At 38.5% G+C, this 14,847-nt stretch overlaps 1 protein-coding gene and 1 long non-coding RNA gene across 31 annotated transcripts in view; one reads left to right on the top strand and one right to left on the bottom strand.

Moving 5' to 3' along the window:
* Positions 1-6,545, top strand: part of Ssdp (Sequence-specific single-stranded DNA-binding protein) — a 306,140-nt gene extending 299,595 nt beyond the window's left edge. For all 29 annotated transcript variants that reach the window (XR_010850483.1, XR_010850587.1, XM_067089637.1 and 26 more), the window contains one exon: positions 4,438-6,545. Coding sequence is in view for 18 of the 29 variants with exons in the window: in XM_067089276.1 (XP_066945377.1) it covers positions 4,438-4,548 (111 nt within the window). In the remaining 11 variants the exon portion in view is untranslated. The remainder of the gene's footprint in view (positions 1-4,437) is intronic.
* A 1,246-nt stretch (positions 6,546-7,791) lies between these two features.
* The window catches only part of LOC136830347 (uncharacterized), a 32,635-nt gene continuing 25,579 nt past the window's right edge, over positions 7,792-14,847 (bottom strand). The window contains exon 3 of one of the 2 annotated variants that reach the window (XR_010850641.1): positions 7,792-8,045. This is a non-coding gene — a long non-coding RNA (uncharacterized lncRNA). Of the gene's footprint in view, positions 8,046-8,403; positions 8,538-14,847 lie in introns of those variants that run through there. The other variant, XR_010850645.1, reaches the window with a different exon arrangement.

Genomic DNA, 14,847 nt, shown 5'->3' with positions numbered 1-14,847 from the left:
TATTTTTGTGAGATTGATTTACTTGGCAGTAGTGTTTTTTTGAAGGTTGCAAAACAAGGTAGCTTGTAGTTCTAAGGTCTTAAATGTAATTTGGGAGCAGTTTGGTTCATATCTATCTGGGTAACCAGGGATGAAGTAAAACTCATAATTTGGAAGAAGGATGAATTTTTAAAAGTAACTTTCATCATAACATTATGATAGGAATCATCACTGTCAACATTTTATCGCTTGAATTCCCATATATGGAGTTATAACTATTGCTGTTCTTTGCTGCTGGCTTCTATCCTGTGCACTTTCTGCATTAAATCCTTTGTGGCATAGGTTTTCACCTAGGGTTTATGTAGAGAAAGGTTATGGGTTTGTGTAGAGAACGATCAATGTAATATTTCCTGAAGTGATGTGTCATATATGACCACCTTTGGCCAGTAAAATCAAGTCCTAGTGCATTATGCCCATCCATAAGTGTTAAACATTTTCCTCTAAATATATGAGGACAGAACTTTCAGATAAGTGAAAGTGCTATTAATACATCCATACTACAAGCATTATGTATATGTTTGAAATTTAAAACACACTGACCTGTACATTTCAGCAACTATTTTTCTGGGTATGGTACTCAATTTTGTTAAACCATTAAACCATGTATTTATATAAGATGTCTCGACCACCATGAACATATTCCCAAGAGGACTTGGAATCATGACATTGAAAGAAAATATATTTCATACCTTTAAGGTATTTATGTTTTAAAATTATTATTATGAAGCATGAAATTAACTTTTTTTTATGTATACAAGATATATATTTAATATGCTGAATTGCAAGTTGATACTGGTTCTTGGGGGGTCTAGCATGTCATTGAAAGATAATACTCTAAAAATAACGTAAGACAGAAAGGCGTTTAGTCTTTAACCTCTGTATTTAAATAAAGTGACTAGAATGGGAAAACATTGCCATACTGTCAAGAGGTTTTCTATCAAAGGTATCATATACCTAATGTCACATCACCTGTAAAACTTCATTTGAAAAAAAAAGCATTATTGGTAAAAATAATGTTGAGATGTACGAGCAGTTGAAAGAATTTTAAGCCTTGAAGCCTGAATAAGTAAATGAGATTTTTTTTTTTTTCCAACCAACATATAGTACTCATACCTGAGAGCTGAAAGCTTGCACACTACAGTTTTGGATTACCAAAACATGTCACATTAGTTTTTTGCAGCAAAGTGTAATATTGACAGTAGGCATATACCAAATTGCAGAAAACCAACAATAGTCGAGTAACTTGTTTTACAAGAAATGTTAGGATTTTTCATTTTTGCCACTTCCTCAAATGCTATGAGTTTTGCATGGATAGAAAACCAGATTTGATGAACTGTTCCATGGGTTAAGTGTGAGCTTTTAACAGTCAATCTACTGTAATTTTAGTATTCATTGCTGCCAGCTACAGAGGCAGGTAAAATTTTATTTCAAAAAACAATTTAGAGTTTGAGTGAATTTGACATAAAAGTAAGTGATGGCTGATTATCTGCTAAATTCTTCAGTCTTGTTGACATTTGGGTATTTCTAGGCTTAGGCTAAGCACCAGTCCAGTAAACTTGCCATGATAATATCACCTCCTATGCCAAACCACATTTCACCGAGTCAGCCCTATATGAAAGAACTTTTCTTTTGGGAAGTACATGTCATCTTGTATCCTATTGCACCTTCCAATGTGTCAGTCCCTTGGGTTTTAAGTATTAGAAACTTAAGAGGCAGTGTATCAGTTTGGGCCTGTATACAGATATACTGCTTGCACAGTTCAGACATACATTACCAAAGACACAAAGGTATCAAGTCTCCAGGCAACAACTACAACAGATGTTCTGTTTATTTTTTAATGGTATCTGATAATGCATTGTCACAGTGTTGCACAACAAACTTTAGTGTTTCTTTTATATTGCTGACAATATCAGTAGACGTATTTTTAAGAGAGAAATTTCCCAGAAATTCTCTAAAAGGTCTGATGAGTCCTCCCCAGATACATGGACTTAGGTTTGGAGACTGACTTTTACCAGACCTCCCAAATAATAAACAAATACTGTAACGAAAAAAACTTCCACAGGTCTTTTTGCACACACAGTAACAGGGTTCCACCCTCTTGTGTTGGTTTAATGTGTTGAAGCATTTGGAAAATGATTTACTTCATTTAAAGGAGTGTACTTTCATATGACATTACTGTATGAACATCCATGATCACCTGTGTTGTATAGGTGGCTAGTGATAGTACTCAATTTCAATGAAACTAGTTCCTTGCTTCTACAATCTATCCTAAATCTGAACATTTTTAGGCATTGCAGATCCCTTAAAATCATTTAAGTTTTCAAATAATAAATCTTCACCATGGAGCAATGGTTGTGATAATTTAAAAATTACACTTAACTTGTGAAATACTAATGTGAAATGGTTTATTGAAACTTTGTGCAAAGTACAATATATCATTTGCTCAGTGGTTAGATCCTAATATCTGAATTTGGCCAATGGCATCCCCATGTGCTTTCTTTTCTTTGAATAAAATACTTAAGTAAACGATTAGAAGTATTAGACCAAGTTAGTGATGTGGGTATTATAAAACTGATATTTGAAATTGTGGGACAAACAGATGTTACATTTTGTGGGGAAGTTTGTTACTCATTAAATAAACCTTTATTTTTTTTACTAGACTCCCAGTTTTCATAGTCACAGCTTACTGTTCATTGCATAGATTGTGATTTTCTATTAGTAGACTTTGTTCTACAAAAGCAATTGAGATTGTTTTTAAGAAAAGAATCGTTATTCATTTTCTTCCAGACTACTTGTAAATGAAAGCCAATTTTCCATCAATCAACAGTACTTTTACTATAAATCACAAGTATTCCACAATATTCATTTTCACTGTTCACTTTTTTTTTTGGTTTGTTCAAGAGCATTATCAAAACATTCTCATACTGTCATAAAGAGCATATTCACAAATTCTTCATTGTCAAGCATATTTATCATTTGTGAAAATGATTTGTATATATTCCAGGTGAAATTATGTTGCATCAAGCTAGTGCAATACTAAACCACAAGATATTTTAAACATACAGTATTACGATCACATGTCAAGTAAACAATTGCCGTATGTTACTATTTGTGCTTATTTAAGGATATGCCTTGAGGTATGTTCAGTTTTCCATGTGTTGGTAAAGTTGCAAGAACATTTCTACTTTCTAGTGGAGCCACAAAATATGTAAGCCTATAAAATATACACTTCCTTTAACACACACAAGGGACCCTGGGACACACTGAGACACTGGTATAGGACTCTTGGTGCATGGCTGTGTAGCTGTGTGGTGCCACTCGACTCTGGCGCCCGGGCACTGGTGGTGGAGGCTGTTTAGATGTTTCATGGACCTTGCACAAGACACCTACAACTTCTTCACTTTTTGTTTTCATCAATGTCACTGATTTTATGAAATGTTATTTATCTATTTATATATTTTGTTTTTAAATCCATCTCCTCATGACTTGGCTGTTATTGATTGTGCATGATGAGTGTAGGTGTCTGTGCTTGATGGGAACAGATCACTCAGGTGTTGATGGGTGGACTGTCTCACTGGCCTGTGTAGATGTAATGATTTCTCCACTCTTAATATTTGGTAGGATCACTTATTTCAAGCGTTATTGGGAGTCTGTAAAGCTGGCTGGCTTTATAAAAATGATTGTGAAAAGCAGCGGTTATAGACTACCTGTATGGTTGATGATATATGATCTTACCACTTACACAATTGGGTCTAGTCAGGTATGTTATTTCAAGCTTTTTCTGCCTTAAATAATTTTTTCTTATTTTTTGGTTAATTTAAATTTTTGTTTTGTTATAATTTTTCCTTTTTTTACCGGTAATCGTTAAAAGTTTTTTCATTGTCCTTTTTTGTTACGGGCCTCTTAGGAAATATACTCGTGTTATAGATCCCCAAAAGAAAATCCATTTCCTGACAAGACCCTCCATTCTGAGCCACTTAAATTGGTTCTCAGCACCATTGGTTGCCTCTCTTGAGTGTTTCTCATGTACCTCTGTAATAAAATTCTGCGTATATATATATTCTATATATATACTATATGTAGATTTCACAAGCCACACACACGTTTAATGCTATTATGCAAGATTGCAAAGTGGATTTTATGTGCCACCTCTAAATATATAGCCCACACCTTACATGATAAAGCCTTTGGTCAAGGGCCTGGCTTTGAGCTTTTTTGTTATCTATTATTATTATTTTGTGAAAACTAACCATGTTTTATTATTATTACCCATTTTACCTTTTGTGTTTATTTACCTTATTTGTCTTGCATAACTATAATTTACTTGATGAAAATGATTACAGTCCCTCATTTTTATCTTGTGGCATAATTACTGAAGAGCTTTACCTCTTTTTGCAGGATCAGAATGAGTCGGCAGCCATACTAAAGATCAAGGAGAGTATGCAAGAAGAGGCAAAGCGATTTGAAAAGGACGTTCCACCAGATCATCCAGACTACTTTATGCCGTGACGTGACCCCCTCCCATCCCCACTTTACCCTGTGAATTAGCTCTCTCAGATCCTTTCAGAAACTGTGACAAAGCACATAAGTCTGGGGTTGATCTCCTTTCCTCCCTAGCTGTCAAGTGCTTGTCAAAGTTAGGTAATGAGGGCATTGTGCAAGTGCAGAATGTGGTGAGAGTCCCTGCACTATGACAGTTTGCCACATTATTATTATTATGGTGATGTGATTATGTGCGGTGGAGTGACAATGGGACAACGGGTCCTCACTGACTTATGAGGAACTGGTTTCTCAGACCTCAATGCAATTCTCATCAAGTGAATCAAAATCCAGAACTCCTGTGTTGGAGAGCTCTATCCTATTGTGAAGTTTGAAATAATTTGATTAGAATCACTAGTGATATACCTATTTAACAAAGTCTGGAAAGACAAGAGGATGATGATGATAAGCACATGGAGAAATGTTTTGATGTTTGAATTCTTGCATAAACAATATTAAGAAAAGAAATGATGGCTCTGATTTATGCTGTTTGATGATAAGTCTGTTGTGTCATTCATTGTGCTTTCTATGTGAATCTTGTAGGAAACAAAATTGCTCTTGAATATTATTATTTCATATGTTTTAAATATTTCGCTCATCAAAGATTCAAGATCCATAAGCAGAGCAAAAGTGTCAGGAGATGGAGGCAGCTAAGGGTAGGATGGAGATGTAGATATTTTCATAGACCATCCATCATTGCTCATGATATGGTGTCCGGATGCCTCAACCAGCCAACCAGTGCTGCCCATTCTCCTGGCTGGAACCTTGTAGAAGTGCCCAATGCGTTTCAACTTTTCAAGAAACCACACAGTCCCAGGCAACAGCAGCAGCCCCTCTCATTATCACAAGCATCACCTTGGGATGTGTTCTTGGGATGGCCCCTTGACACCCTCAAAATTCCAAGGATGATGGCCTAGAGCCAGCCATAGGAAGCTACTCTCTCGGGGCTGACACTCATGTACAAATTCCTCTAGCCTGGGACCTCTGGGACCTTGGCACGTGATTTGCCCTCCACATGTGCAAAAGACAGCAATGGCTGTTTTAGTATTACTCAGACTTTGTTGTGGCCTCAGGCCTAACTCATGTAATAATATCAGATGGGAAGTCTTTTATTCAGACTCTACTTTGTGTTAGCATACCTACTGGACCGGAAGTGATGAAGAAGACCTGTCTCTATTCTGTACAGATCTATCCAAGTGTTGTAGTTGTAGGAATAATTTATTATTTGTCATGTCCAAATCTATCTCTTTATCTTTCTTCTAGACTCCCTATGTTATACCGTTTTAACCACATGACCACCACCCCCCACCCCCGTGACCCAACACAACTATTACCTATTTCACCACCACACCACAATCACCACCACACCATAACCCACCACCACCCTGGGCCTTGCAGTGCTATTCATTTCACTGCTGGCCTTTCAACCAACGCCAAATGTAAATCACTTGAAAAGTATCGCCCGGGATGCACTAGCACCACCAGACTCGACCATCACACCTGGGAGGTGTTCACTTCCTGCTGCAGCACATATTCTTGTATTTAAAATCATCTCTGTTCTATGACTGCATCATCAACTCTAAACAAGTGGAAAAATTTTGAGACTTTTTATGACAGTGACTTGTTAATTTATTGAACTTGTAGCCTTGAATTTGACCTCATCACACAACATGTTGCCACTAAACACCTCATAATGACCCTGGGCTAACCACCTCAATAGCAAACTTCATCTTAGCCTGGGCTCAATCACATATTCATTAAATTCAAGTTATCCCTTCATCATGAATCCAGTGACTTGTGACCCAGAAGGACTGGGTGTCAGACCCTGGGTGTATGTCGCTCTGGTGGTGCGACAGCTCAGCCCGGTTTGTCTGTTTTGACCAAGATCCCCTGTACAGTAGAACATAGCAGATATATTATGTGTAGCAATTTTCAATAAAATGGCTAAGGCAATAAGACACCAAAAATTGACATTATCCTTTCCATTACTATTATTAATTATTGTTAAGAAAACTTTATTGCACTGGTAAGTACTCGTGTATTAAATTGCACTTAAATGAACCAGATATTTTCTAGCACTATTAACCTTGTTACTATAATTATATACTGGTGTGTCCTTGACTTACGGTGGGAAATCCATTCCAGCGTGTAAGTTGATTTCCACTGCAAGTCGATTTTTCTCTGTTATTGGTGCTTTAATTGTGCTTACGGTAACATAACGTGATGTTGCATCAAGTTACAGTGCTGCAAGCGCCATTAACTTGAAGCCTATTCTTGCTGTTAGTGCCGTCAATGGAGCTTACAGCACCGTAACTTGATGCATCATCAAGTTACAGTGCTGTAAAACGCTGTTAATGGCACTGAAAAAGCGCCGCAAGTCAGTGGTGACGTAAGCTGAGGACGCACTGTACATACATCAAACATGCAGTTCTACTCAGGTTAACATTTTTACCTGAATAATGTGTATTTTACTCCAAAAGAGCAATTCCAACAACTTCCATAACACTGCTAAACTCTCAAGAGATTTACACAATAAAAATTCTATTTTTAAATTTAAATACTGTACTGTGCAACTGCACTCCACACCACTAATAAAGTGAATTAATTTTACCATGAAATTTAGGAAAAACTACTGACTACAGAATGATAGCCAATTATTTGTTGACATGTATGTTGTTCATTATACCAAGTAACTCATTGTGCAAGAAGATTTTTTAAAATTAAAATTAATATGCTTGCAGAAGAAAAGCTGAGATGATTACTTTGCATAAGTTTTAATTATTGCTACCAAACCTTAAATGTGTATGGTGTCATTAGTTTCTTGAATTTTAGCTGAGACAATTATGCCATGGCAGGCAACTTAAGTTTCAGCTGTAAAGTATATTGCTGGCTATGGTTTTTTAACTGCTGAACTTAAACAGGTTTGAATGACTTCATAAAGTTTGATAACCTTAATAGAAAAACTAAGGTTCAGGTTTTGCCGAGAATGAGACAGTAAGTGGATACAGAGTACATTATGCAAATTTTCATTAAATTACATTAATTAACTAGTGGGGTAACTTGCACATAACTTGCACAATACCAATTAAAAGAGCTAGGAAAAAAAAGTCAAGAGCAAAAACTGTTGTGTTAACTTTTAGGTTATAAAAACTGTTGAGCATTTTATAGGTGTAAGTAAGTTACATTTGGAAGGGAATTGACAATGATAATTCTTCAGCCTTGTTTATACTTGAAAAACTGAACCCCAGCTTTGAAGGGGAATTTACACTGAATTTTTCAGTCTTGTTTATAGATGAAAAACTAAGCACACAAGCTATAACATTTGTGCCTTGAAGAATTGTAGATATCTTCTTCAAGGGAGTTTGTCCTATTCTTTGGCAAGGAAAATGGTCACAATGGTTACTTCATTCAACTGTAGAAGCACCAAGATGGGAATGTTTTCTGACTTCATGTCTCAATCTTGTTTCCTAAATAAAAAAAAAAAAAAAAAAAAAAAAAAAAATTCATGTATATTAGCAAGAAAAATCTGTAGAGCTGAAAATACGGTGCAATGGTTAAATTGAAAACAAACTTGATAAAAGCTTGCAAAATTATCATGGGGGTCACTGACATTATGGTTTCATTTTATTTCATTTGTTGCCACAAAAGCTACTATACCTCTGCCAAACTATGTCAGCTTCCTAAAATTTGTGGCGTTGCCCCTCTAAAATTATAATGTGTGCTGTAGGATTTCACTGGTGGTCTCAAAATGCAAGAATATTAGTTCTTTGTGTTCTTTAGTTCAAAAGCCCCTGGTGCTGAAGAATTTCGACATCAATGATGTTGAAGATGCAATAATATTTACTTGTAAATGTGGCAGAAATTTTGAGCCTTGCTGCCACATCTGTTTAATCTTCTGTCAAAGTCAGTAAGTGACCCAAGGGAGAGGGCTGTCACACCTTGTTCATTCATGTGGTTACCTCCAAGCAATATGGAAAAAAATCAGCGCAGCATTATTCATCCCCAGGCTAACAAAGTTGTCATTACAGTGCTAAGATAATTCACAAAAGAATTGTAGGTAATTACTGGATGTAAATGAATCAACTGGACATTTATGACATTTGTTAATCAACTGGATTATTGTTTATGACAGTTGTAATAATAAAAAAAAAATTGTATGATTTTATGTTGTTCATAGGTGGAACAAACATGGGTCTTACCTTAACATTAGGTTAAATCTTCTGGCGCCAGCTGGAAACTGGTAAAAAACGAGAATTATTTAGGCAGGGAATTCGTGGCATCTGGCATCCGTCACGGAGGTAAGATGGGAAGCAGGCAGCGACCTTATTTCAACTCTGTGACGTCTTAGTTTTCTTCTTACTGCCATTGAGAGAGTTTGTTTCTTTCTTTCTCTCCATAGCCGGTTGTTTTTGTTTTTGCTCATGCTTCTTTGTTGTATTTGTGTTCAGTGTCTATTTGGTGTGCATGTGTTTTGGTTTTTATCATGCAATCCCAAAACCCAGGTAAAAGTTCCTGTATGCCTCAAAGGAAAATGTCCTGGTGTAGGCGTCTATCCTTGCTCGCGTCTTCTGGCTTCCTTTGAGATTAACCCCCATTCAATTTTCAACTTGTAGTAGGTGCAGACTGAATAATCGTAATGTGACTAACCCTTGCCCTGAGTGTCATTTGTAATGTGACTAACCCTTGCCCTGAGTGTCATTCTTGGCCTCCTGAGCAATGGAAGAGATTTGTCAAGAAACAGCACAAGAGGAAATCGGAGGCGCCATCTTGGGAAGGATTTTCTCCTTCGATGGAAGTTTCTCAAGTCCCTCATTATTCTGCTTTTCCCCTTGCTTCACCTTCCTTGTCAGGTTTGTCTCCTTCCTTTTCTTCAATTGATTCAACTTGGGAAGTTTTGGGAGAAGGATCTCAGATATGCCTCATGCTGCCCTATCTCTCCAGGGGGGGGGGGGGATGTTTCTCCCCTGGTAGGGTAAGGGCAGCGCCATCTTTTTCCTGGCTAGTGTCATGCTAATTTCACTTGATAACAATCCATTTACACTAGTGGGCTATCAACAACCCAGTGGACCTCACAGCCAAGTATATTTCAGGCAAGAGGAATGTTGTGGCCAACAAGCCAAGTTGTTGGGGACAGGTTCTAGGGGTGGAGTGGTCTCTGCAGGAGGTGGCAGACAGGCTTTTTTATCTGTGGGGGAGACCAATGATAGACCTCTTTGTGACAAGGTTTAACAGGAAGCCAGAGGTCTTTTGTTCAGTGGTTCTAGATGCTTCGCTGTGGCAGAGCACGCCCTTTAATATCCTTGGGACAACCTGGACGTCTGCGCTTTTTCCCCCCATTTTGCCTGATCCGTCACCTGAACAGAGTGATGGTTTCCCAGAATCTCAGGATGACCCTTGCAGCTCCTTGGTGACCTCAAGCAGAATGGTTCCTGGATCTTTTAACTCTGCTCTCAGCGCTCCTAAGAGAAATACCCCCTTGGCACAATCTTCTCTGTCAACCTTGTGTAGAGCAATACCATCAGTTGGTAACATCCCTATCTCTTCACAGTTGGAAACTATCCAGTATCTCCTGTGAGCGAAAAGCTTTTCTCACAGATCAGCAACACACATGTCTGGTTACCTCTGAAGATCTTCAACTGTCTATCAGGAAATGGGCTGTCTACTGTGATTGGTGTTGTCGACAGGGTTTCTCTCCACCCAAACCTCTATTCAGCGGACAGCCAATTTCTGATGTTCCTCAGAAGAGAAAAACACCTTTCTGTTTCTGCTATTAAGGGCTACATGGCTGCCTTAGGATTCCTTCTTCGTTTGAAGGATGTGGACCTAACTTCATCTTGGGAAATCTCTATGCTGCTCGAAAGTTTTGAACAGTCTTGTTCTCCTAGAGAACTGAAACCTCCTGCCTGGAATCTGACTCTGGTGCTAAGTAGTCTCACTTGAGCCCCATATGAACCACTGCATCAATCATCAGACAGGAATTTGACCCTCAAGATGGTTTTCCTTCTAGCCTTGGCTTCTTCGAAGAGAGTGGGCGAACTCCATAGCCTAGCTTTTGATGTTAAACATACCAGGAGTTGGAAGTCAGTAGTATTCGAATTTGTCCCAGAATTCATGGCTAAGACTCAAAACCCCTCATTTCATGATGACAGGTTGACCTCCTTTTCCATCTCTTCCCTTGGGGATTTTGTTAATGACAATCCAGATGAATTGCTCCTTTGCTATCTAAAAAGGACTTGACATCTCTGATTGCAATGCCGAAGACTTTTTGTTAGCACAGGCCTGATCAAGAAAGAAGTGTCCAAGAATACTATTACGTTTTGGCTTCATGAAGTGATTAGGCATGCCTACTCATCATCATTTTCTACTGCCAATACTGTGCATGCAAGAGCACATGCTCTCTGGCATTCAAGAAGAACTTATCTGTTCATAGAATTTTGAATGCTGATTCTTGGCTCTGCCAAACCACGTTCACTTCCTTCTACCCAGGGACAATGCCCCCAGGTCCTTGGACTTTTCCCTTGGGTCTAGTGGTGGCTGCTCAAGTTGTGTAGCTCATCCAGTGTCCCTAGCAGGACAGTTTTGTATCTTGCCTACGATGATGGTGTGAAAGTGAGGATGCTTGAGATGACTGGTCTCTTTTCCTTCCCTTTTTTCCTTTCTTCTCTACCTATGGGCAGTAAGATGGTTCCATCATACGCTGGAACAGGGCAGATACAAGTGAGTGAAGTAGCCTTACTGTTAGATTGCTTTCATTCTACACAAGTAAACCTAGCAGTATCAAACCCTTCTCTAGCAAGGAGAGAGGGGAATGATAAACACGTACAGTATAGGTGGCTACCTTAGTTTGTTATCTGAACAGATATAGCTCTTTAACTTCCTCTACTGCAATGAATTTCTGCATCGGACTTAACCCAGCAGTCTGACTGTTGGATACCATATATCTAATAAATCAGAGGCTTAGGTCTCCTTCCTTTGAATTTTCTTATTCAGGAAGTATGACCGGGTGTGCCAAACCTCCAGTCGGTTCAGGAATCCCTTACCTTCCACCAAGAATGAGTCTATCCTAATGTTAAGACCCAGGTTTGTTCAGCGTATGAACAAATGACAAATTTAAATTAATTTGTATTTTTATAGCTAACAAACCTGCCGTCTTAACATTTACTACTGACCTCTAGCCACCCGTCTTTCAGTTAACCTTGAGCTGGAAGAAAACTAAGACATCACAGGGTTGAAATAAGGTCTCTGCCTGCTTCCCATCTCACCTCTGTGATTGATGCCAGCTGCCACCAATTCACTGCATAAACAATTCTTGTTTTTTTACCAGTTTCCAGCTGACGCCACAAGATTTATCCTAATGTTAAGACTGCTGGTTTGTTAGCTATGAAAAAAAATCTCTCTCTCTCTCTCTCTCTCTCTATATCTGTCTCTCTACAGGACAAAATTACAGGTATATGCCGGATTAAAAAATAGAAAATTTAAAGGTAAATAAGAACTATATTCTAACAACATATAAAGACTAACAAGAAAAAATGGGGTTAAATAGATAACTGTAGGTAATAGGAGAGAACAACAACATGAAAAAGTATTAAAGGTAAATAAGAACTATATTATAACAACATATAAAGACTAACAAGAAAAAATGGGGTTAAATAGATAACTGTAGGTAATAGGAGAGAACAACAACATGAAAAAGTATATTTTAGGACTAATGCGATTTTCCTTAATCAAAAGGTTTTTACTGTAGTACATATACACACACAGTGTGTGTGTGTGTGTGTTTTAAAAATGTATTGTACATGTACTATATCTATTGAAGACAAATAAAGCATACAGGCTTTGCTGTTGTCAGTTGCATGGACAGAGAAATGGATTAATCTCTCTCTCTCTCTCTCTCTCTCTCTCTCTCTCTCTCTCTCTCTCTCTCTCTCTCTCTCTCTCTCTCTCTCTCTCTCTCTCTCTCTCTCTCTCTTTTATAGTGGATTTATTGACTAATCCAAATGGCCTAAGATGTCATCAAGGCCAGGAAAAACATGAAAATATTTTTCTATAAAATACACAAGTAGCCTTACTCCCTTCCAATGGCTCCCAACTACATCAACCTGAGATACCTTGATAAAAGAAAGGCCCTGACTGCACATGATGCTCACACTCAAAGGATATGGGAAGGGAAGTCAGTGGATTTTGAAAATTAATGGGTTTGTAGAAATGTTTTTACTGTAAAAACACAGCCCTTACAAACCAATTAATAATTAATGGTCTGAGTCATAAGACTACTTACTCTGGGATTGGACTTCTCATTAAGAAGCAAGAAGTCCAGTCTCATTCCTAACAACAAGCAGTGGAGCAACAGGTGAATGATCCAACCACAGGTGCTTCCATACAGTAATAAATTTGTAATGGACAACAATCCTTACATATTACACTTATAAAGCACATGAGACAAAGACAAGGCACTTCAGGAAACACACGCCTCCATCTGTGCCACAACCTCGAAGTACAAGAATGTGAAGAGGAATTCCACTGCCTCGGAGCCAACTGTAAAACTTGACTTACAGCTATGATTCATCTAAATGAATAAATATCAAAAGATTTACTTATAGCACGAAAGTCAAATATTTTGGTGTTATATCAAAGCCAAGCGTCTGCTCCAAGTAGAGAAGAATGCTCCATTTGTACTTGAAAAAGCCAGAAGACAAATGCTCAAACCTAATGAGCCTTGGTTTTGAGTTGTGAGATGTCCTCTTGTGAAACATCCAAATAAGCCAGTGAAACAACCTGCTGAAGCCAATATGAATTCTTTGAACCATGATGATTCTAGCTACCTGTGTGAAGGAACAGAGTAGGAAAAGGTCAGAAAGATTCAATGCTAAAGAGAGCTTCTCAACATTCCTCATATAAATAAGTTGGCTATTATAGGAACAAGCTACTACTGAATGAGAAGCCCATTCATCACAGTACCAAGATGTGAACCATTTCATTATCAACCACATCATTAATTTATATATTTCATCTTCATTGCTGCGCTGAATAATCCTGATGGGTTCTGGCCCTTGGTCTTCAAGACCTAAATTTCATAATCAATCAATCAACTACTTGCCTTGTTAAAGCGAAGTGGTAGAGGGCCAGCATGGTATGGCAATAGCTAGTGCTGAAAATGCCAATCACTCTGAGACTACGTGTGACAACCTCATGTGCAACTGTAGCAACACGATGACTGAAACTGATTTAGGTGGGTCGGCTTTAAAGGGTCCCATCCATGTGGGATAAGCCCAGAGGTTGCCCACAACTGTCCTACAAAAGTTGCTGGAGGTTTACATACCACTTTGCCCAAAAAGGGGCCAGTGAGAGTTACCTCACGAGTTCCCTGAAGTCAAAACTTCACTGGGACGTTCAAAAACTGGAAAAAATAAAGACCTCTAGACTGTAATTCTGGAGCATAAGTCCACTACCCAAACTCGAGTCCAGCTGTTGGGAACAATACAGTGGGAGTCTGGCATTCAATAACATTGCAGTCAACCCATCAAAGCATTTCCTACATGCTCCAGAGGGTCTTGCAGACACCAAAGTGAACAACCCACTCTAAAGAAAGGACCTGATTAGCCATGCTGACAGTATCTGCCAAATTGCTGTGATCTCCCAGAACAAACAATGCCACAAAAGTGCCCTTGTACCCAATAAGTTCTCAGGTAGGCTACAGCTTTATTGCCGTCAACCATGACACCAATGCAACAACCCAAATGGTCATGATTGCCAAGAGGCCTAAGAAGACTAACCTCAGAGCAAAACAAAAGGTGCCGGTGCCTGTCCTTGCTTGACCAGATCCCCTATGCCTGAGAATCTAGCAAGTGGCACCCCTGTCCTCATCTGAAATCCAAAAACATTAGAAGTTAGTGATTAGGTGTTACCAATATGACTGTTCATCAGATTAGGTTATTCTTACCACCATTAAAGATCATAAAAATCTGAAGCTGGAGTGGGTGAATACACAAGTGAATGCATGGAACTGGCTTCTCTAACACAAATGACCTATCAACATCTGCAAAGACTTGGCCAGAAGTTGAGAGTGACAAACAAATTCGTGAAGGGCAAACTAACTTTGGTGTGTCATCATGAATTTCTTGGTACACTGCTTAAGTGGAAGGGGCCAGGTCTGACCTGAAGTTGATCTGCAAGTCCAAGGACCGACAAGAACCCATGGGCGCTTCTCCAGCTTTTCCCCTTCAAGGAGACAAGCCAAATTACCTAGTTACTGCAATGCAAGTTTAAATT

This window comes from Macrobrachium rosenbergii, chromosome 1, assembly GCF_040412425.1.
Source record: "Macrobrachium rosenbergii isolate ZJJX-2024 chromosome 1, ASM4041242v1, whole genome shotgun sequence".
NCBI lineage: Eukaryota > Metazoa > Arthropoda > Malacostraca > Decapoda > Palaemonidae > Macrobrachium > Macrobrachium rosenbergii.
The sequence above is the reverse complement of the archived record's forward strand: the minus strand, read 5'-3'. Positions and strand labels throughout refer to the sequence as shown.